Source organism: Netta rufina (genome assembly GCF_964035555.1).
Source record: "Netta rufina genome assembly, chromosome: 23".
Taxonomy (NCBI): Eukaryota; Metazoa; Chordata; class Aves; order Anseriformes; family Anatidae; genus Netta; species Netta rufina.
In genome coordinates, this window is record NC_140147.1 from 4,255,638 (window position 1) to 4,275,130 (window position 19,493).

Below are 19,493 nucleotides of genomic sequence, written 5' to 3' on the forward strand. Positions count from 1 at the left end.
TCTTTCCTGCAGGCCAGCTAGATAGCCGCTTGCTGTTGCATCCCATGAGAATAAGCGTGGTGTTCCTCTGCCCCCGCAGATCCCAGCTCTGCCGGTCTGACCCCGGAGAGCCGAGGGGAGCAGTGAAAGCTTTGCCACCTTTAACAGGAACAGCTGCCCCAGGCCTGGCAGCAGCTTTGGGAACAGATGACACGTGCCGTGCCGTGCCGCAGCCACGTGCTGAGGGCGCCGAGGTTGGGGACCAACTGCACGTCTCCAGCCTCTGCCACCGAGGTGGCTTCTCTGGGAGAACATCGCGGCAGCCACTACCTACCCCCCGTGCCCTTGCTTATAGGGTGCAGTGTGAGAAGAGCTTTATTTCTGCCCAGGTTTTAGTGGTGAGATGGGAGCGTTAAACGCGTCGCAGTCTGCAGAAGGAGGTTTGGAAGACCAGCTGGCCAGGCGGCTCTTGGACTCGCCGCGTCCCTCGCTGCTGGCACCGCCGCAGCTTTCTGCCTCCTCGTGTCTCCAGCCCGTGCCAATCGTGTGACGCTTCCCGAGACTGCTGCAGCCCAAACGTTTTGGGTTAATGCGGATCTGATGCTTAAACAGCTCAAATTCACCCGCTTGTTTTGGTGGAGCAGGATCAGGGCACACATTGAGCGTTACGGAGGGATCTGCAGTGGCTTTGGGTAGGGAAGGGAGGCAGCAGCCGGGGCACGGCTCCGTCCCCAGACCCACAGGGTCTGTCCGAGGCATGGCAGCAATGCACTGAAGTCTCAGCAGGTGTTTTATCACGGACTTTTCCTCAACCAGGGCTGTGCAGCGGGGTTGGGTGAGGACTGTGGGTGTCGGGGTGTGCTCTGACAGCTCCCGGCCACTCCAGGGCCACTTGGCTGCGACGGGCACTTCGCGTGGCTTTGGTGGAAGGGCTGAGCAGCTCGTTCTCTGGCACGGGGACACACTGAGACCTGCTTACTGGAAAGCTCTTGACCTTCTCATGACTCCCCTGGCTTTACCCGGGCCCGCACAACCTCGCTTAACCTTTCCCCATAAATTTAAAATGCATTTTCCAGCCCGGGACCGCGGCATAGGTGAGGCTGGCTCCCTGGGCGCAGACTTGCCACACAGGTCGGCAGCCTGAGTGTGAAGGCATCAGCTCCTGATGCTTCTCCTCCTTCCCTCTGGGTCTGGTTCCTCCCTCAGCCCCACTGCCAAGCATCCCCGGTGCTTCCCCTGCAGCTGCCCTGGGTATGAGCCGCAGCCTCGGACCCTCCTGCCCCTCATGGAGCACAGCGAGGAGAGGCACGGAGAAATCCACCTTGAAATCCGCCTTGCCAAGGCTCCTTTCACTGCGAGGTGCCCTCTCTGAGCACCCTCTCATGGGAATTTGAGGTGGAAACGGGCTGTGGCTGGAGGAAAGTTCCTTTTCCAGGGGTGTGTGAGCACCATCCAACGTGAGCAGTCACCAACAGGGAGGGTGTTGAAGGTACAGCTCCAAGAGCACACCTACAGCTGCCGAGCTGCCTGCTAATTAGCAGCAAAGGCAATTCATAATTGCATCAGAGCAGGCTATTTTAAATGTCTGTGTCCACACGGTAATTATGGGGTGGGAAGGGGAAGTGTCACGGCAGGGATCGGGCACCCCGGGCCCTCCTGAGCAGCCTCCCTGCGGAGCTGGAGCCCCTGGGTGTGCAGGGAGGGAGCTGCTCTCATGGCATCAACGCGAGGGTTTTGCTCTGCTGGGAGCACGGGGTGGTGAAAACGACTTGGGTTGGGGCTGTGCGCTAGGGGAGGGCGCGTGGTGTGCCCGGCCCCGTCTTCCATGGCTGTTTCTGGGCAGAACTGGTGCTAAAACACCACAACTGGGTGTTTAAAACACCAAAACCCAGTGTTTTCGCGTTGGTCAAGCCCTGATTCACGGCACAAGCCGCGGCACGGCAGAGGAACCAGCCCGCAGTTATTAGATATCGATGGCGAATGTCATGACGAAACCGAGCTGTTGTATTAACCTGCCTGCTCGCAGCTAGTGGCAGCCAGGCACCTGGTGCAAAACTCCACCCCGAGATGGTATTCGGGTTTGACAGCCAGGCCTGGGCTGCAGGAGCTGGTGAAACAGATCCTTCCCCATGGGATAAAGCTCGCACGTGGGCTTTCCCCCACCCTGCTGCCTCCAGCTGTGCCTGGTTTGGGGTCGTGGCGTGTCCCCGATGGTCCCCACTCATCCTTTTGTGCCCGTTCCTTGTCCCCAGCTGCTCGGAGGTGACCGGCGGGGGATTGCTCCTCGTCCTCCCTCTAATTGGAAACGGAGACACCGCAGCTCGCTGAGGTCTCCCTTCATTAATCCGCGGACCTGACCGTTGAGTTTTCTTTTAATAACTCGTTCTGCTTAGCGCAGCACTCCGACGGCTCGGGTGGCAGGGCACATAGGTTACATTCCTGAGGGCGATTCAGAGAAGGGACATGCACACACACACACACACACATGTGAAACGAGCTCGGTACGGCCGTCTTCGGTGCTGATGCTGCCCCTGGGAGAGGTGTGGGGCACCGAACGTGGGCTCGGAAGTGCCTTGGGTGGCTCTTGGGATCCAAATTCAGCACTCGGCTTGTGCCTGGTGAGCAGTGCTATGAATACTGCTTCTTCAAATTGCACGTACCACTCGGGGTAATGTGCTGGTCTCTGAAGAAAGTGCCTCTGAGCACCCAGACAATTCCGCTCTGGGTTTCTGAGCGCTCAAAATGCCATTTTGTGTGTCCATGCTTTCTCCCTCCCTCCCTCCCAGCAGAAAATCACAGAATAGAGCCGCGGAAAATCACGGCTCGGTGCTGATGTCTCGGCTGCTACGTTCCACCCAGATGCTCTCCTGCTACCAAGCCAGCTTTTATAAGCAGCAGCTCAGACACTGAATTATCATCCTTTTTTTCCAAATAAACGTGGACTGGCATCAGTTTCTCACTGGCTGTGAGTGAGCTTTCTGGATCTCCCATCCCCTCAACCATCACTGCATGAAATCTGGAGTCCAGTGAGCGGGAGGAGAGAAACCTGTATAGCACTGGAAGGATTGTGAGTTTTAGGGGAAGTCTGAAATGGCCACAATCAGCTCTGCAGATAGTTTTTTTCCCAGCTGGCTAGCACAGCAGCAGGTCACTTCCCTGCCACTCCAGCCCCTCGATAAACCTGTGTCCTGGGCTGGTTTTCCTCTTCCTCCATCACAGCTTAAAGACCACACTTCTCACATGGGATCTGGATCCTCTTTCTGAAATATTCTCCATTTTCCCTTGTGCTGCGAGCTCTTCTCTTCCCTGCTGTCCGCTGGTCTTCATTTCGCTTGTGCTCAGGGCAAGAAGCTGGGATCCTGCTGTGCTGTGACCCCCTGTGCCCACCCAGCTGCCCCAAGCCTCTGAAATCCCACGCCGGGCAGCACTGCAGCTCCACCAAAAGTCAGCAGCTGGGGTTTTCTGTTTTTTTTTTTCCCATCCTCTGCTCTTGCCCACATTGGCAGGAGTCTGCTTTTATGCACTGGAGTCTGTTGTCCTCGGCGGGTGTTTGATGTGACAGGTACGGTGTCAGCTCCTTGCCCTCTGCGCAAAGAGGCTTTCCCCTAAAATTCCTTTCCCAATCTCTTTGCCCCAGGAGCTGGGATTGCTGGCTGAACTCACCGCCTGGCCCAGGGGGTGTTGGCTTTTCTGCAGGCGCATCACAGGGGCTTGCCTGAGACTGACTGAAGGGCCCTTGGGATCCCAGGAGGTTTGCAGACTCCACACTTGACCCAAAGGCTCAAACATGAGCTGCACAAGGGCGATGTGCAAGGCAGCACCCCAGCCTGGCACACGGTGTTGGACAGGACCTTTGTAGGACCGGAGGAAGACTCGAGGCCGTTCCCCATGGTTTGTGCTCCCACGGGGCTGGGGTGCTCCCGTCTTACCCCGTGCCAAAGCCAAGGATCCGCAGCCTGCAGGCAAAGACCACGAGCAGCCCGCCAGCTGCCTTCACTTAGGTTGTGCATGCTCAGATTTTTTTTCCTGCAGGCTCTGCTGGATTCTGCTGACTGTAAGCGTTCCCTTGTAAGCGTTCCCTTGTAAGCGTTCCCTTGTAAGTGTTCCCTTATGTTCCTTGTGTTTCGCCCCATACCCAGGAACCGGCAATGCCAGGCGGGCCAGGACTGGAAGTCACCAGCAGGGTTTTGTGCTCTGGTTGCACTTCCCAAGTCGTTCCTTTATGAAATTTGCTGCACTAAGGCAGGGTTTTTCTGCACGTCCCTTCCCACCTCCGTGTCCTTCTTGCGTTGTTCCCCAGAGACCCGGAGTGCAGTAGGTGGAGCGCGGGCCCGTATTGTGTTGCTTTCCTGTGTGGTTGTTGCTCTTGGCTGGCGATGCCGGCCTGATTTAGAGAGGAAAAATCAGCGAGACGGAGCTCCAGCACGGGTCTGGCAGTTGTGCTGTGCGTAGACGGCCACAAAAAGGGGCTCTGCAGGCTGGGGGCTGCGTGTTCGTGTCCCGACATGGGTCTAGCACCCATCACTTCCAGCTGCAGATGAGAAACCGCAGCGGTGATGCGTGGTCCTTGGGCGAAGCCGTGGCACTGCAAACTCCAACTAACCCTCGGTTCGTCAGGAGGCCTCTCGGCGGTTCCCCTTTGCACTGTTAGCTTTGGACACCCCCTCCTCGTCTCCCCGAGCCAAACGCCAGCGGGTGACGTGGAGGCGTGGAGTCTTGCTGCCTCCTTTGCATGAGCACACGTCGCCGTTTCGCAGGGTGCGAGGGGCTGGCTGGTGGGAGATGGCAGCTGTCCTCTGCGGCACGAAGGTAAAAACTCCCTCTGTGTTCTTCCCCGTGCAGCTGAAGAGGTGGATCACCCCCCGAGCGATGCCGGCATGGGGGTCGATGTTCTGGAATCGGGTGACACCACGCCTCCCACCAAGAGAAAAAGCAAGTTCTCGAGCTTCGGCAAGATCTTCAAGCCTTGGAAGTGGAGGAAAAAGAAAAGCAGCGATAAATTTAAGGAGACTTCGGAAGGTAAGGGGGGCGGCAGGGTGGGAATCCCTCCTCCAGCTGGGGAAGCTGCGCTGAGCCCGCTGCCTGCTGAGGGCAGCTCATGGCCACAAACCTGAGCACCGGCACACGTGAGAGCCAAAGCGTGACTTGGGCGATGGGCTGGCACCTGCGAGCTCCCCAGAAACACCTTGCCGTGGAGCAGTGCTCACAGATGAGCAAATTCCTCCTTGGAAGGAAGCTCCCGAGGCAGCCGCGGGGAGGGAGGGTTTGCTCCGTGATCACCAACCTAGCGCGAGGCGCAGGCCTGGGCGTGCAGTCCTCCCACCCTCCTATTAATCCGGGCAGTGCAGTGAAATTCGAAGCCCTTTTACTTCTTCCAGAGGCCTTTAAAACAAAACAAAAAAAAAAAACAAAATATCGTCTTGAACTTCTAGCCTACCCTGTTTTCTGAGTGCTTTTCTTTTTTTTTTTTTTTCCGATTTAATTATCAGTTTTAGAACGAAAGATTTCTATGCGAAAGCCAAGAGAGGAGCTGGTAAAAAGAGGGGTTCTGTTGGAAGACCCTGAGCAGGGTGAGTCTGCACCTGAGCTTCTCCTCCGCCTGTCTGTGTTCTGTGTGGCTCGCCTTCCTCTGGCAGCACCCCCCCCTTGATTGCAGCCCTCCTTCTCGAGGAGGCAAATTTAAGGGCTCTTACTTGCTGACGTGGTTCTTGTCTGTCTGTCTTGCCCTCCTCACTGTGCACCTGGCAGGGAAGGCAGCCTGCCCGCCCGGTTAGGAAGATGTCCCAAAAAAAGAGCAGTGCCTGGCTTGGACATCTTCCTGCTGCCAGCGGGCATCCTGCGTGTCCCTCCCCACCCTGTCCCTCGTGTGCGTGTCCTGGTCCAGCCACCCCGTCCCGTCCCGTTAAGGCACATTTGGGCTCAGCACCTCTGGCTTGTTCCCATCACACTGACCATCGTGGGAGAGGCACTGACCTCGGAGTTCAGGTTTGAAGGCTTTAGGCATGGAAAAAGGAGCCAGGAGCTGCCCTGGGGTAGGGGGATTTCCTCAAGGAGTTACAGACAGGTTGCCTTGTGCTATGGCATTATGTTTGGCCCTGTTGTGGCTTATTGAAGCTTTTTATCGGGGTGGCCCTTTGGGGACCCAGGAGTTGGGCTCGGTGATCTTTGCGGGTCCCTTACAACTCGGATATTCCGTGATTCTCCTACTTTGTCATCCCTGCTGTCTGAGCTGGGGTCAACCTGCCAAAATTACCCTTCGGCCAGCTCAGTTCACCCTCGGGTGTAACAGGGAGAGGGCAGGAGCAGTGGCAGAGCAGCCCACCTTAGCTTTGGCTAAGCCCACGCTGGTTCTTCTAGGGGTGGGTGCTTCTCCGTAGGGTTCTTCTAAGAAAGGTACCAAGTGGAAAAGTGGAGGTAAAATTAAAAAAAAAAAAGGTGGTTTTCAGAGCCAACCACTGAAAGCTAAGCTGGGAAGTAAAAGCTAACAGGGTTGTTTGCAGCTGCCCTGTAATAAAAGCCACTTACAGCCACCTGAGGGGGTGAGTGCTGGGCTGGAGGAAGAATTCCCCGTGGTACACGAGTGTAGGAGGTCACAGGATGAAACTGTGGAGGAGATCAAAGGCCTCGTGTAGCAAACTTCCCGCTGGAGATGACAGAGGAGAGGTCTTCCAGACGGTAAGGCTGGACCAGAAGCGTGGCTGAGAGGTGGAATTGTTTTCTGCTTGCAGTCATCTGATCTGGCCTCAGGAGCAGGAGATGGTTATAACCGGGACAAAGTGCAAGCCCAAGGGATGAGGGAGAGATCGGTATTGTCAGGGGGGTTAGATTAGAAGGTGCAACATCTAAATCCCTTTATTCTATAGTTTTTAAGACCCTGGAAGGGTCATGAGATGGGGGGGTAGGTTTCTGTATTTCCTTGCAGTTTTACAACCTGCTCTTACAGGGTCAGCTAATTCTCTTAGGCGAGTCCATAGCAAAAAAAAATAGATAAATCTGGAAACCCCTGAGTGAGCAAGGAGGTAGGGAAGAGGCACAGCAGAGGCTTTTTGAACCCCGGAGGCCGGGAGGTCGTGCTGCTGGCCCTGACCTTGGGGGAGGCTGCAGGAGCAGCGAGGAGCCGGCGCTGTGCTGCAGCTCCCTGCCAGAGAAGGGCACGCCAGGTGTGAATGACTAAGGAAAAGCAAGATCGTACTGTTCCTGCCTCCCTGGCTGAAAACTCCGGCTAGCCAGAGGCGATTGCTGCTATAAAAAGCTCCCAGCTCATCTCTTGAGTTTCAGCCCTGGCCGGGGAGGAAACTCCCTCTTGCTGCTGTCTGCACTTCCTGCATTTCAGGGAAGGGCAGAGCTGTTTTCCATCTCCTTGCAGGAACCAAGGCTTTTTTTTTTTTTTTTCTTCTTTTCTTTGCAGAAAAAGAAAGCTTGGGGAGCTTTCAGCTTGGCACCTTTGCTTTCAGCTTCTGCATAACACCGGGACACTTCTGCATAACGCCGTGCTCCCCTAGGGGAGGGGAGAGAGCATCTCGGTGGGGAGAAGAGGGCAGGGGGATAAATCAGCAAAAATTGGAGCAGCAGAACGTGCTACAACACCTGGCAGGCTCGTGATGCTGTCCACGAACTGCCTGAGAGATGCTAGACTGAAAATGCTAGGGATTGTGAGTCAAACGGGTGCTGTACGTGCTCAAGTTTTCTTGAAACAGCGGTCAGAACAGGCACTGCCCCTTAAGAGGGACGTGAAGCCTGAATCTGGGAGTAATATTATGAGGTTGTCCTGTCAAGGCAGTTAAGGAGGCAGAGCATGGCTGAGGATTTCAGCCATTGGTAGAGCTTTAAGCGCTCTCAGAAGCATCAGGATCAAGCAGGGCTGAAAAGATTTGATTTATTTATTTACTCCAGAAAAGGTCTTGCTTCTGACATTTGGGAGACTCCATGCTGGCATCTACAAAAGCAGAGGCTGTCAGGCTGAGCTGCGTCAGGCTGATGAAGATGCTTTGTTACATCTGATTAAAACAAAGGTGAAAAGTGAGGAAAGCTGCACTGCGGGCACAGCAGTCATCTTTCTGCCCAATTCAGAGTAGAAACGTAAGGAAATAGAGGTGCTCCATGTCATTTTAAGGAATTACCAAAATCTACCATTTCATGTCCAGTAGAAGACTTGGTTAGTGTTGGATTTTGTGTGATTACAGAAAATGTGATTGCTCTGTTGGGGTGAGGGGATGTGGAAGCTGCTGGAGGCTCACTGTGACCCCAGCCTTGCTGGGCACACCAGTCTGGTGTTTGTAAACGTGGCAGCATTCTTCCTAAATAAGGAGGCAGGTGAAGAGGCTGCTGAAGAAGCAAAACACTCAATGGCACCCAGTGCTGTAGTATTTTGCTTGTTGATAATGAAATGGAGAGCTCTCAGCCCAAGCTGGGGTTGGCTTTGCTGTGCTCTCCGCTGCAGGAGGGAGGCAGAAGATCGGCTCTTGTGGAAGCCAGAGAGAAATCAGTGCAGATCGGTGGCAGCTCAGCCACGTCTCTTCTCTCTCGTGCTTTCTGAGCGTTTTCTCTTGTTTCTCTCCTCCCGTCCCCTTGCAGATGGTGAGGATCCAGAGAAGCTGAACCCGCCGGCCCTGAAGAATGGCCACACGGTCCCCATCGGTGGTCCCGGGGCCGGTAACCCGGACAGCCAGGAGGAAGAGCCCCCGAAGTCATCCAGCCTTAGGAAGCCTGTTCCAGCTGAGGAACCAAAGAAAAGACAAGGTAAGAAAGCAGAGTGTGCAGGGTTGGTTGCTTCAGGTTCGCATGGGGCTAGCTTTGAATTCTCACCTGATTTTTCCTCCCTCCTCTGGGCCGTGCAGCCTCTGTAACGGAGCTGTCTCACCTTGCAGGCTCATCCAGCAGCCAACCTGGTCCCGAATCGGAGCCAGCGCAGGAGCCCCACGTTCCCAGGCAGCCTCTTCTTCCTCCGAAAAGACCTCCCTCCACGTCCCAGGAGGCAAACGAGGTGCAAGCCAAGGATCCAGCACCCGCCAGCAGCGCCGCCAAAACCGCGCCCACCACCACGGCCCCCGTGGCAGCAAAGACAGTCAGTTCCACAGCTGCCCCCTCCCCAGCCCCCAGGACTCTGCCCCCTGCTCTTGCCGGTGCCAACACTACTGCTCCTGTCACCACAACCAGCACAGCTCCTGCCAAGCAGCCTCCTGTCCCGCCGCCCAAGCCCGTCAACAGGAACAGCAACTCGGTGCTAGGTGAGTGCCTCTGCGAGCTGCCGTGGTGGGTGCTCCACACACAGAGGGGAGAGACTGCGCTTTGGTATGATTTAGAGGATATTGCATCACAAATGTTTGGTAGTTTTTGCTGAAAACAGCTCAGTTTGGGCTTAAAAGATCTGCCAGCGTGTAGCCAGGGCATCCGTGTGCTGAGAGCAATTCCTGGAGTGCTCTGCCCCGAGTCACCCGCTGTGTCGGACGGGCATGTTTCCTACGTGCTTGGAGCTGAATCTTCACACTTAGGGAAAGAAAGAAGCGTCTGAGCTCTGTTTCTAAGCAGAGGAGCTGGGAGGAGTTTCTTAAAGCTGAGGTCCTGCCCTGGTCAGGACTTTTCGAGGCGCTGCTGGGGAAAAAGAGCCATCTCCAGTCACCAGCCTGGTCGTGTTTCTCCGGTCACCTGCTGAGCTCTGCAGTGGGCCAGCAGAGGTGTGGGGATCTCAAAGCGGAGCCGTTCCGCAGGCGTGGTTTGGGAGGCAGCGGCAGGAGCTGAGATTGTGTGCAAGTTACCATCTGAACCAGCGTGGGCCACTGCTTTCCGTGCAGACTGCATCCCCCTGCTCGGTTTGGGGCTTCTCCTTGCCCTAGCAGGTTGTGCAAGTGACCTCGATGTGGTATTAAACACTCCCGTATGCCAGACCAGCTCGATTAGTCCGACCGTGCCTGAGCACCCGATGAAATGCTTTCTTGTTTTCTTTAAGCTGCTTGCACACGTCGCAGAGGGTATTTGAAACGCCCCAGCACTAATTGCAGGAGGTACTTGTGGAACAAAAACTGGGGCTGGAGACAGCAGGCTGGCCATCGTCTGCCCGGACCCAGCCTCCCCAAAATCCAGGGCTGGGTGCAGCTGCAGGGGTGCGGAGGGGAAGGGAGGAGAGCAGCCAGCCCCTCGTCTCCTGGAGGAGAGAGCAGAGGCACGACAGAGGTGTGGGTGCCATTGAGGCACAAGCCTCGTTTTGCTGCTGTGGACAAGCAGCAGCAGTGGCACTGGCTTCGGGAGGTCTCTGGTGCACGCTCTGACTCCAGATGTGTTTCAGTCGTGCTGCTGTAACCCGGGCAGGGAGAGCTGTCGGGGTGCAGACCGCCCGTTTGGTCCCTCCTGAAGCCGCACTGTGCTCTGAGGCAGCAGCTGCAAACAAGGCTAAGGCAACGCTGGCCCTTGGGGACTGGGATTTTAATCAGCTTGAAAAAGAAAGCAGGGCACGGGGTGCCCTCCGGACGGCTGGGAGCTCTGCGCAGCCCCGGTGCGTGGTGCTGGGGGGTTCAGGAGCAGCAGCTGAGACCTGGGGCTGGAGCAGTGGATCTGGCCATGGTGGCACTCGCTGGCTTCTCTCCTTATCTTACTGGCTCAGGAGGATGCTTTAAGTGGTTTCTGGCCCTATTCTGTCTCCTCTTTCTCCTGCCAACTTCTCGGTCCCTCTCAAAATCCGTCTGTCTCTACCCAGAGGTGACCCGAGCCTGGTCCCGCCAGGCTCCGAGCACGGCGGAGGGGACACTGCAACCCCTCCGGGCTGGCGCTGATGGGAGCTGAGGGCACTCGGTGTTTTCCACAATCTGGCTCTTAATCTACGAGGGGAAAGTCTAAAAATGCTAAACATCCCAGCAATGTGCCCACCTCTCTCCAGTTATGCGGCCTTATCTCGGCGGGGCGCTCCCTGCCCGCAGCACCCTCTTGTGGTGCGCGACTCCTCCAGCTCCCTGGTGGGGCCGGGCTCTGTGACCCTCCTCTGCTCCGCTTCCAGCAGCTGGGAGAAACCTTTCCAAGCCCCACGGGTCACCAGAATATCGATGCTGAAGGCTGCAGGCTCCTACGGCAAGAGCAGAGCGGTCTTCATGGGTGCAACTTCTTCCCTAGGACCTCAAGGGTGTTCTAGGAACCTCCTGCAGCTGTTTTCCTTGATATGATGTGATTCCAGTTTCTTCCCGTCTCCTCCATCCCCCAGACAAATCCGATGACGATTCAAGGCTCTTACATAGTTTTGGAAGCTTTAGTGGGTTTTTTTGGAGCAGGGCAAACGCTCGTCCTCAGGCAGGAGCTGCCAGCAGCAAGGTGTCCTTGGGCTGGGCTGGCAGATGAAGGGGATGGGGAAGGGGAAGGCACGCTGCTGCCTGCAGCTCTGCTGCCTTTTGCCTCCAAATAAATCACAGAATCACAGAAATTCTATTTCTTTAACATGCAAGGGAACCATCAACACAACCGGAGTCTGGGGTGCCCTGCGTGTCTCAGATTCCTTTGCAAAGGGATGCTGGAAACACAGCCACGAGGTGCCCTCCATCCATCCCTGCGCTCCTTGGCCGCGTGCTGGCTCTGGGGGAGCTCCATCTGCTGCCATCCGAGGGGCCCGCGTGTGCCTGGCGGCTCTCCCAGCCCTCACCTTTGCTGCGGGAAGGGCGCTCTGGAGGCTCGCAAGCTGCTGATTGCTGGCCCCTCGTAGCAGAAGAGCAGTGGAGACGGTTGGGGCCGAGGTTCTGAGTCCTTTGCTCTTACTCCACGCTGGCGAAGGGCACCCGGCTGACACCCCGTTAACTTTTGTGCTCCTTTGCTTTCCAGCGGAACTTTCTCAAGCGATGAACAGCGGAACGGCCTTGTCCAAGCCTTCCCCTCCTCTCCCACCGAAGAGAGGCCTCCTGCCTAGCACCACGACAGAGGCAGCTCCGGCTTCCAAGCCCCCGAGCGACAGGACGCTGACGGCAAGCCGCCCCGTGCTGATCCCCATGCACATGGCCCCCGCGTACCCACCGCCCTCGCCATCGCCGCCGCTGCCCACGCACGTGCCACCGGAGCCTCCCCGCGTGCCCTTGCCCACCTCCACCCCCGTCCTGGACCCTCCCCGCTCCCTGGACCTGCCCAAAGAGCCCCCAGCTCCTCCCGAGGACTTCAGGCCCCCCGAGGCGGCGAAGAGGACGGCGGAGCAAGGCTTCGGCGAGCCCCACGCGCTGCCTCGCCTGCCCCAGGTCCCGCTGCACATTCGGATCCAGCAGGCGCTGGCCAGCCCCCTGCCCGTCACGCCGCCTGCCGACGGCTCGCACCGAGCCCACTCGCTGCTCTTTGAGAACGACGCCTTCGGGGAGGACGGCGGCACGCTGGGCAGGACGAGGTCCCTGCCGGTCACCATTGAGATGCTGAAAGTGTGAGTACCTCCCCGGCACCTCCAGTGCTTCCCCGACGCGCTGGAGTTGTGCCCCTGCTTCTCGCCCCTCAAAGAAAGCAGCCCCGGTTTCTTTGCAACACTCCAGAAACCCATTTTGCCCCTTGGCTGAATCTTTCAGCCCCTTAGGGGCCCCGCTGCATCTTCCCTGTGAAGTTAACCCCAGTTCTGCAAATTTATCGCTCCCAGGGAAATGTGTTCTGGAGTACAAATGCAGGCTGGTGCCAGCAATCCGGCCTGGCTTTAATTGCACGAAGGCAGAGCGAGGTTCTGGGTTTCATCCAGTCGTGGCCTGCTTAACCTTGCCTTTTGCAAAGGGAAGCGGGAAAGGGGCTGTCTCGTGTGTACCAGAGCTGAACCTGAAAGTCCCAGAGCAGGGTAGCGAGAGGCTCACTTGTTTCTGCAGTGAGCCTGTCTCAGGCATTGCCCCCGAGAGCTCCCTGTGCTGTGGGGAGAGGATTTTTGGGGGACGGAGCAGGGTCACGGGGCTCTTCTGTCTCTGGTTACGGCGCTCCCCCAGACCTGCCTTCCATGGGCTGAGCGCAGCCAACAGGGGATTTCCCGGCCCCGTGGGATGTGTTGAGATGTCATTGTGAGCTTCTTGTTAGTCCAGACGATGAGGAAGAGGAAGAGGAAGACCAGGAGGAAGAGCAGGCTCCGGGCCCCCGTGTGTATATCGGAGATGTGCCGTCCGTAACGATCATCCCCAAGCTGGTGCCCCAGGTGCTGCCCGAGGAGCAGGAGGGAGACGAAGGGATGAGCGATTCTGACTCGGAGGGGCCCATCCTGTACAAAGACGACGAGGATGAGGAAGAAGATGAAAGCCATAACAGTAAGGCTGTGACATTGCAGCTCCCTCCTTGCCCCTGCTGAGCTCGGTCCCGGCTGTGCCGTGAGCTGTATCAAAGAGCTGGCTCACGCAGTGCTTGCAAGCAGCTGGCTCTTGGTTTCATGCCCTACCACGTCCTCTCCCTTGCCTTTTCAAAGCCTGCAGCAGCCAAACCTGTGCGTTCAGCTGGTGAGATGCTCTCCCTCCAGCTGCAGATGGTTAATGCAATAGCCTGTGCTGTCTCACCCCTTCAGGTGGGGTGGCATCAGCCGAGCTGCTGGCATGGCACAGGGATGCTGGCGGCTGCTGTGGTGACCAGTTCTGGCACAACTGGGAGCTGTGGTCCTGAGCTGGGAAAGCAAACCCCGGGGAGAGCACAACTGTTGGGGCTGTGCTCAGGTTCTGCAGCCCTCAGTCACATCCCATCGCTCTCCCCGCAGGCACGCTGGCTAACAAAGTGAAGAGGAAAGACACGCTAGCCATGAAGCTGGGGAACACGGCCACGGTGCAGGAAGAGAAGTTTGTCTTCCCTCGGAAGAGCAAGGAGGAGTGGAATGAAATTCGGAACCAGATCGGGTCGACACTGACCAGGTACCACAAGCAGAGGAGGGTTACGTGCGAACTGTTGGTACGGCCTGGGGGGGGACTGGACAAAGCTGGTGTCTTGTCAAAGCAGCCTCTGCTGTGAAGGCTGGAATTCTCTCCTGGCATTGAGTGGTATCTCCTAACAGGCCCCTGGTTCCAGGTGTTAAATGGCTTGGGAGGGGAAAATCTCAAGGGGTACAGAAGCATAAAATACAGATGGCCTGTAAAGATGAGGACAGATGCAGGCAGTGCTGATGCATCAGTGCTGGGTGAAGCTGGGGCTGCTGATGTTCCAGCCTCTGCTCATCTGCCCTGAAAAGTTTCTCTGAGCTCTTGGGGGGCACAGCACTTCCCTAACCTGGGCCTGGGGCTGAGCTGCTTGCTTGAGCGGAGGGGAGGAGAGCCCCAGACAGGGCAGCAGTGATCTCCAGTGGTGACTGAGCAGCTCTGAGGAGGTTTGGGAGCACTCAGACCACAAAAGCAGTGGTGTTCTTCATCCCCTGCTGATGGATGACCAGATGACAGCCGCCTCGTGTGTTCTGCTTTCCTTTAGGCGACTGAGTCAGAGACCGACAGCAGAAGAACTGGAGCAGAGGAACATACTTCAACGTGAGTAACGCTCCTCCGGTGGTCCTAAGTAATACAAGCTGCCGTGTTTCCCATCTCACGTTTTAGTACGTGGATACGTGGAGTCTGCCTGAAATGTACAGATGGAGATGCTGCGGTTACATCACTGTAGGAAAGCAGATCTGACTTTTCCCAGTACTTTGTTACCATCGGGACCTGGATAAAATCAGGCCTTCAGCAGTGGCACCAAGCAATAGAGTTCAAAGCATCACATTGTGGCAGCACTACCTGTCCCCTGCCTGAAACCTCAGGGAGAAATAGGTGAACTGGTTAAGACTCTGCTCTGAAGTTACACAGCAAGGACTGTTACAGGTTTCTGTTTGGGCTGGACCTTTATTTGTGGCCCAGACATTGCAGCGTTGCCCTGTACCATCCATTAGGCAGCAGCTCGTTTCTCTTGGCCATACCTTGTTCTGCAGCACTTTTAAACATCTTTGGGGAAAGGGAGATGTCAGTTCAGGAAGTTTCCATTTAAAATATTTATCTGCACTGCTGTTCTCTTTAAACTATTAGTATAATAGCTTTGGGGAAGAGCGATCTGCAAAGAGGCTTGGCTGTGTTTTGACAGCATGGCCATTAATCTTTAACATACATGCAGCTGGAGAGAATGACTCAGCCGTGCCATTATGGCCCACGGTACCACCGGCACTCGGAGGAGTGCTCGGTGAGTAAGGGTATGGAGCTGGGCTGCTCCCTCTGCCTGTAGGAAGTGCAGAAACGTAGTCAGGCTGATAAAGCTCGACATTCTTCTCTGTTCGGGTCCAGAAGGTGCTTTTCAAAACCTGTGATGCTTACTGGGAAAAAATCGTTGTTTTTTTTTTTTTTTTCCCTTGGCAGCGAAAAATGAAGCCGACCGTCAAGCCGAGAAGCGAGAGATCAAACGCAGGCTCACCAGAAAGGTACTGCTGGCCGTCGTGCTGCCACTGCCATCTGGCAGAGCTGTCGGGGCCGGTGGTGGCTCTGAGCACGTCGCAGGCGCCTTGCTGCGGGTGCAGTCACGGGGCTGTTGTGTAACTGTCCCCGGTGCCCTCGGACTGCGGGATGCGGTCTGTCAGCCACGGCCAGCCCCTGGCACCAGGGCCAGTTTTGGTGCTGAGGGCTCTGAGGTGTAACAAGCGAGGTGAGCTCTGTTTGGCACCTGGCACAACAGTTTTGCCCGTGCTGGCCTGTTCCAGCAGCGCTTCAGTGGCCACAGCATTTGCACCAGGCTCCCCAAAACGCGTTTCACAAGCAACAGCTCGCGAGAAGCTGAGCAGAGCTGCTTGTAGCTGTGATGCCCAAGTTACTCGCTGTTACACGTGGCTGGGGAGTATCTTCCAAGGGCCTGCAGATATGAGACATGAGTTCTGCTGTAGCTGAAACATAAAATGGGCTTGGTTCAGGGGTGTTGTGTGGGGCCACCCTGCAGTGGCTGTTCCCAAGCCCCTCGTTGTGTCTTCCTGGGAGTGTGGCCTCAGCTCTGCCCTTGTGGCTTCGTGAGCCAAACAAGACCCATTAGAGGTAAATTTTAAGAGGATTTGCCTGGTCCCCTGCAGGCTGCATTGTGAGCAGGACCCCGGTGTCCCAGCAAGGGAACTGGTCTCTGTTTTGGTCTCTGGGGACAAGGCACACACTAACTTTCTGTTCTTGCATTCAGCTTAGCCAAAGGCCTACGGTGGCAGAGCTGCAGGCCAGGAAGATCCTGAGGTTTAACGAGTATGTGGAAGTGACAGATGCTCAAGACTACGACCGGCGAGCAGATAAGCCGTGGACGAAGCTCACTCCGGCTGACAAGGTACCAGGGAGCGTCCTGTTCCCAAGCAGGGCAGGGAGCTCGGTCAGGGTGTCCCCAGCAAAAGGCCGAGAGCCAAGATTTGCTCTTTTTTCTCTTTTTAACCTCTGCATCTTTCCCTCTGCCACCCCACCAAGCACCACCAGCGCACCATCACCCACGTGTGCTGTACCCAGCCCTGTTCCTGCCCCCTCCACGGTGACAGGGAGCCCACAGGGGCACTGCCTGTGCTGCAGTGAGACCTGTCTGGGCTTCTGGGTGGTATCAAAGGTTCAAGGCACAGGGTGCTGCTTGGGGGAGTGCAGTTTTTCAAAGGCTGAGGCAGGTTTAGGCAAGCTGGCGGGGAAGACGCCTGTTCTCATCTTCCCTGGCCACTTGTGGGGACTGCCCGGTGTGGAGGAGGTGGGGCAGATTAAATTCTGCCTGGTGCGAAGGATCTGTGAAAGTTTGGGTGGCTGCTGCAATCTGAGCTCCTTCCTCTACCAAAAGGAGCTGAGGGACTGAGGCTTATGTTTAAAAACTGCTCTTATTCTTCGCTTCGCCACTGAAAGGTGATGGAGATCTGTCCTGAGCAGGAGCGTTGGAGCCACGGCACCTTCTTGCCGTGTCTGAGCTCACTTAAAAGGGGGGACAGAGGGTCGTGTGCCCCAGCAGCAGATGAAGACCTCTCCCTTTTCCCGCAGGCTGCCATCCGGAAGGAGCTAAACGAGTTTAAGAGCTGTGAAATGGAAGTCCACGAGGAGAGCAAACAGTTCACGCGGTGAGACCACAGCGCTCGCGTCGTCTGTGCCGTTGGGGGAGCTGTGCTGCAGGGGTGCTGCTGGGAGGCAGAGCATTAAATCCTCAGGAAAAATGACCCGTGTGGCAGCTGCACATTTAACATCCCTTTCCACCTTGGTGTTCTCGGGTGGCAGGAGGAGTACCTGACACAAAGAGGTGCTCTTCCCTAAACTGGGGGGATCCTGGAAACTCAAAGTGGCCAGCGGCTGGTTTGGTGTGCTTCTGAAACCTGTGTGAGGCTGCAGCTGGACTGAGCTTTCCTGGGGCTAGAGGCATGCGGCAGAAGCCACAGCCACAAAGCACATTGCTCGTTAGCTCTGAGGTGACCCATGCAGGAACCTGTGCAAGTGATTCTTCCTCCTGCCCCCAAGCTGTGTGGCTGAGCGTCTGCAGAGCACAAAGCTTTCGAAGGCAGGGGTGAAACTGTCAGCAGCTTCAGTGAGGGCTGAGAATTCAGAAATGATTCAGTTTATTCTTTCTCACAATCTGTAATGCTTCAGTAACCGTTGAACCCAAGTTCCAAGGATGACACTTTGGTGTTGTTTTTTTTTTCACTTGGCTTTTAGGTACCATCGACCATAATCTTCCAAGAAGGAGCAAGAGACCCAAGAGGACTGGAAGTTCTCTGCGTCCCTCTCCTGGGCAATACAGCAAGGGTAGAACCTCGACTCTTCCAAGATTTGCCTTCAAAACATATCCAGAAAAGGGCTTTCGGCCAGGGAAGGGGGAATCCTGTCTGAATGTAGCATTTCACTGGAACAAACACGTCTCGAGTGCCATCGGGCTGGAACTGAACACTATACCTCGCGCAGCTCAGCAATACGCCTCTCCTCGGCGCCAGCATCCCTGCCAGGAGTCCACGCACGTGTGAGCGAGCAGTTCCTTCCCCAGCTCCCTTTCTGTCGTGACGGGCCCGGTTCTCAGCTGTACATACTCCTTTTGGGTGCAAACCCCTCATTTCCTCTCTCTTTACCTAGAGGAGGGAAAAACTTTGGCAGCTCTGGTGTCGGAGAGCTGAGGAATGGAGAGTGGATGTGCGAGGAAGCACGTGTGTATATTAGCTGTGTACAGAGAACCCTGTGCAGATGCTGAGCTGGCAGACAACTGACACGTGACTCGTAATTTTTTGGATTTGCTCGCGTCTGTCATATCTTTAATGTCCTGAATCACTACTGACCAACGGTTTGTTGTCCTGGAAGGGAATTGTATAGATATTAACATATGCTGCATCTTTTTTTTTTTTTGTAAAAAAAAATCAAAACAAAAGAACTTAAAAACAGGAAAAAAAAAAGGCAAAAAACAAAACACAAATGTATAAAGCATTCCCTCCCTGCTCTCTCACACCTGCGGTGATGTTAATGGATCTTGTCTTGAGAATATCTGGGCTCGTTTAACAAATCACAGAACCAGGAAACGACTGTTGCCTTTTTAAAACTTTTTAATTTGGGGAAGCTGTGGTAGTAGTAAATTCTTTTTATCGTCGCTTCCTCTCAGATGTTTTTTTTTTTTTACTTTCCCAAATCAGGGTGAAACTTGCCTTTTCTCATTTTTACAGCAAAACCTACTGGAAACTTGATAATTTCACTGTGTGGGTGGAAGGTGCGGGGAGGAGAAGAGGCTTAAAAAAAGTGACCTTAAAATAGATTACTCTTGCTCTTCTGAGAATCTCATGTTGGTTCTTCCGAAACTTTGGGTTCGAAACCTGGTGTGGGCGCCCTGCTGTCTCATGCACAGAACTAACCCACGTGTGAGGTGCCACTAGCCACGAAGGGACTATCACAGGCCCATGGGGTGTGGGAATGAAGAGGGGGGCTCGCCTCCATCGCAGACGTGCCGGCGTGGTGCTCGGGCTGTTTCGGGAGCCCTGTGGCAGGCCGGGCCTCGCTGCGCTGCCTTCGCCCTCAGGGGGTGCGCGTCCCTCACAGCTTCCCCGTGTACAGTACGGCTGTAGACTAAATCATTGCGTTGTATATCTGTCTCCTCATCAACAGATTTTAATTATTGAATAAAAGTATTTTAGGATTTTTTTTTTAAACTGCTGCTCTGGTTGTGTTTTAATGGCTCCTGTTGGAGGGGGTTGAGGGTTCACAGGTCTCTGCTCCCCAGAAGCAGGGGACATCGTGAGGTGGAGGGGACCCACAGGGATCACTGGGTCCAACTCCTGGCTCCACACAGCACCACCCCAAAACCAGACCCGATGTCTGACAGCAGTGTCCAAACACTTCTTGAGCTCCGGCAGGCTTGGTGCTGTGCCCACATCCCTGGGCAGCCTGTCCCGGTGCCCAACCACCTCTGGGTGCAGACCCTTTCCCTCACCCCCAGCCTGACCCTGCCCTGTCCCAGCTCCATGCCATCCCCTGGGTCCTGTCGCTGTCCCCAGGGAGCAGAGCTCAGCGCCTGCCCCTCCGCTCCCTGTGAGGGAGCTGCAGGCCGCCATGAGGCCTCCCCTCAGCCTGCTCTGCTCGGGGCTGAACTTTTGCCTTAAAAGTCAGTCAAATAAACTCTCAGAGGCTCACTTTGGGTTTTAG

General features: G+C 55.8%; 1 protein-coding gene across 10 annotated transcripts in view; it reads left to right on the top strand.

The window, feature by feature from the left end:
- The window catches only part of PHACTR4 (phosphatase and actin regulator 4), a 61,067-nt gene extending 42,067 nt beyond the window's left edge, over nucleotides 1–19,000 (top strand). For all 10 annotated transcript variants that reach the window (XM_084300677.1, XM_084300678.1, XM_084300682.1 and 7 more), the window contains 12 exons: nucleotides 4,822–4,998; nucleotides 5,469–5,549; nucleotides 8,554–8,718; nucleotides 8,847–9,206; nucleotides 11,776–12,355; nucleotides 12,982–13,205; nucleotides 13,643–13,793; nucleotides 14,341–14,396; nucleotides 15,252–15,313; nucleotides 16,051–16,188; nucleotides 16,869–16,945; nucleotides 17,532–19,000. In XM_084300677.1, the coding sequence (XP_084156803.1) occupies nucleotides 4,822–4,998; nucleotides 5,469–5,549; nucleotides 8,554–8,718; nucleotides 8,847–9,206; nucleotides 11,776–12,355; nucleotides 12,982–13,205; nucleotides 13,643–13,793; nucleotides 14,341–14,396; nucleotides 15,252–15,313; nucleotides 16,051–16,188; nucleotides 16,869–16,945; nucleotides 17,532–17,547 (2,087 nt within the window). In that variant the 3' untranslated portion in view covers nucleotides 17,548–19,000. The remainder of the gene's footprint in view (nucleotides 1–4,821; nucleotides 4,999–5,468; nucleotides 5,550–8,553; nucleotides 8,719–8,846; nucleotides 9,207–11,775; nucleotides 12,356–12,981; nucleotides 13,206–13,642; nucleotides 13,794–14,340; nucleotides 14,397–15,251; nucleotides 15,314–16,050; nucleotides 16,189–16,868; nucleotides 16,946–17,531) is intronic.
- The last annotated feature ends 493 nt before the right edge of the window (nucleotides 19,001–19,493 follow it).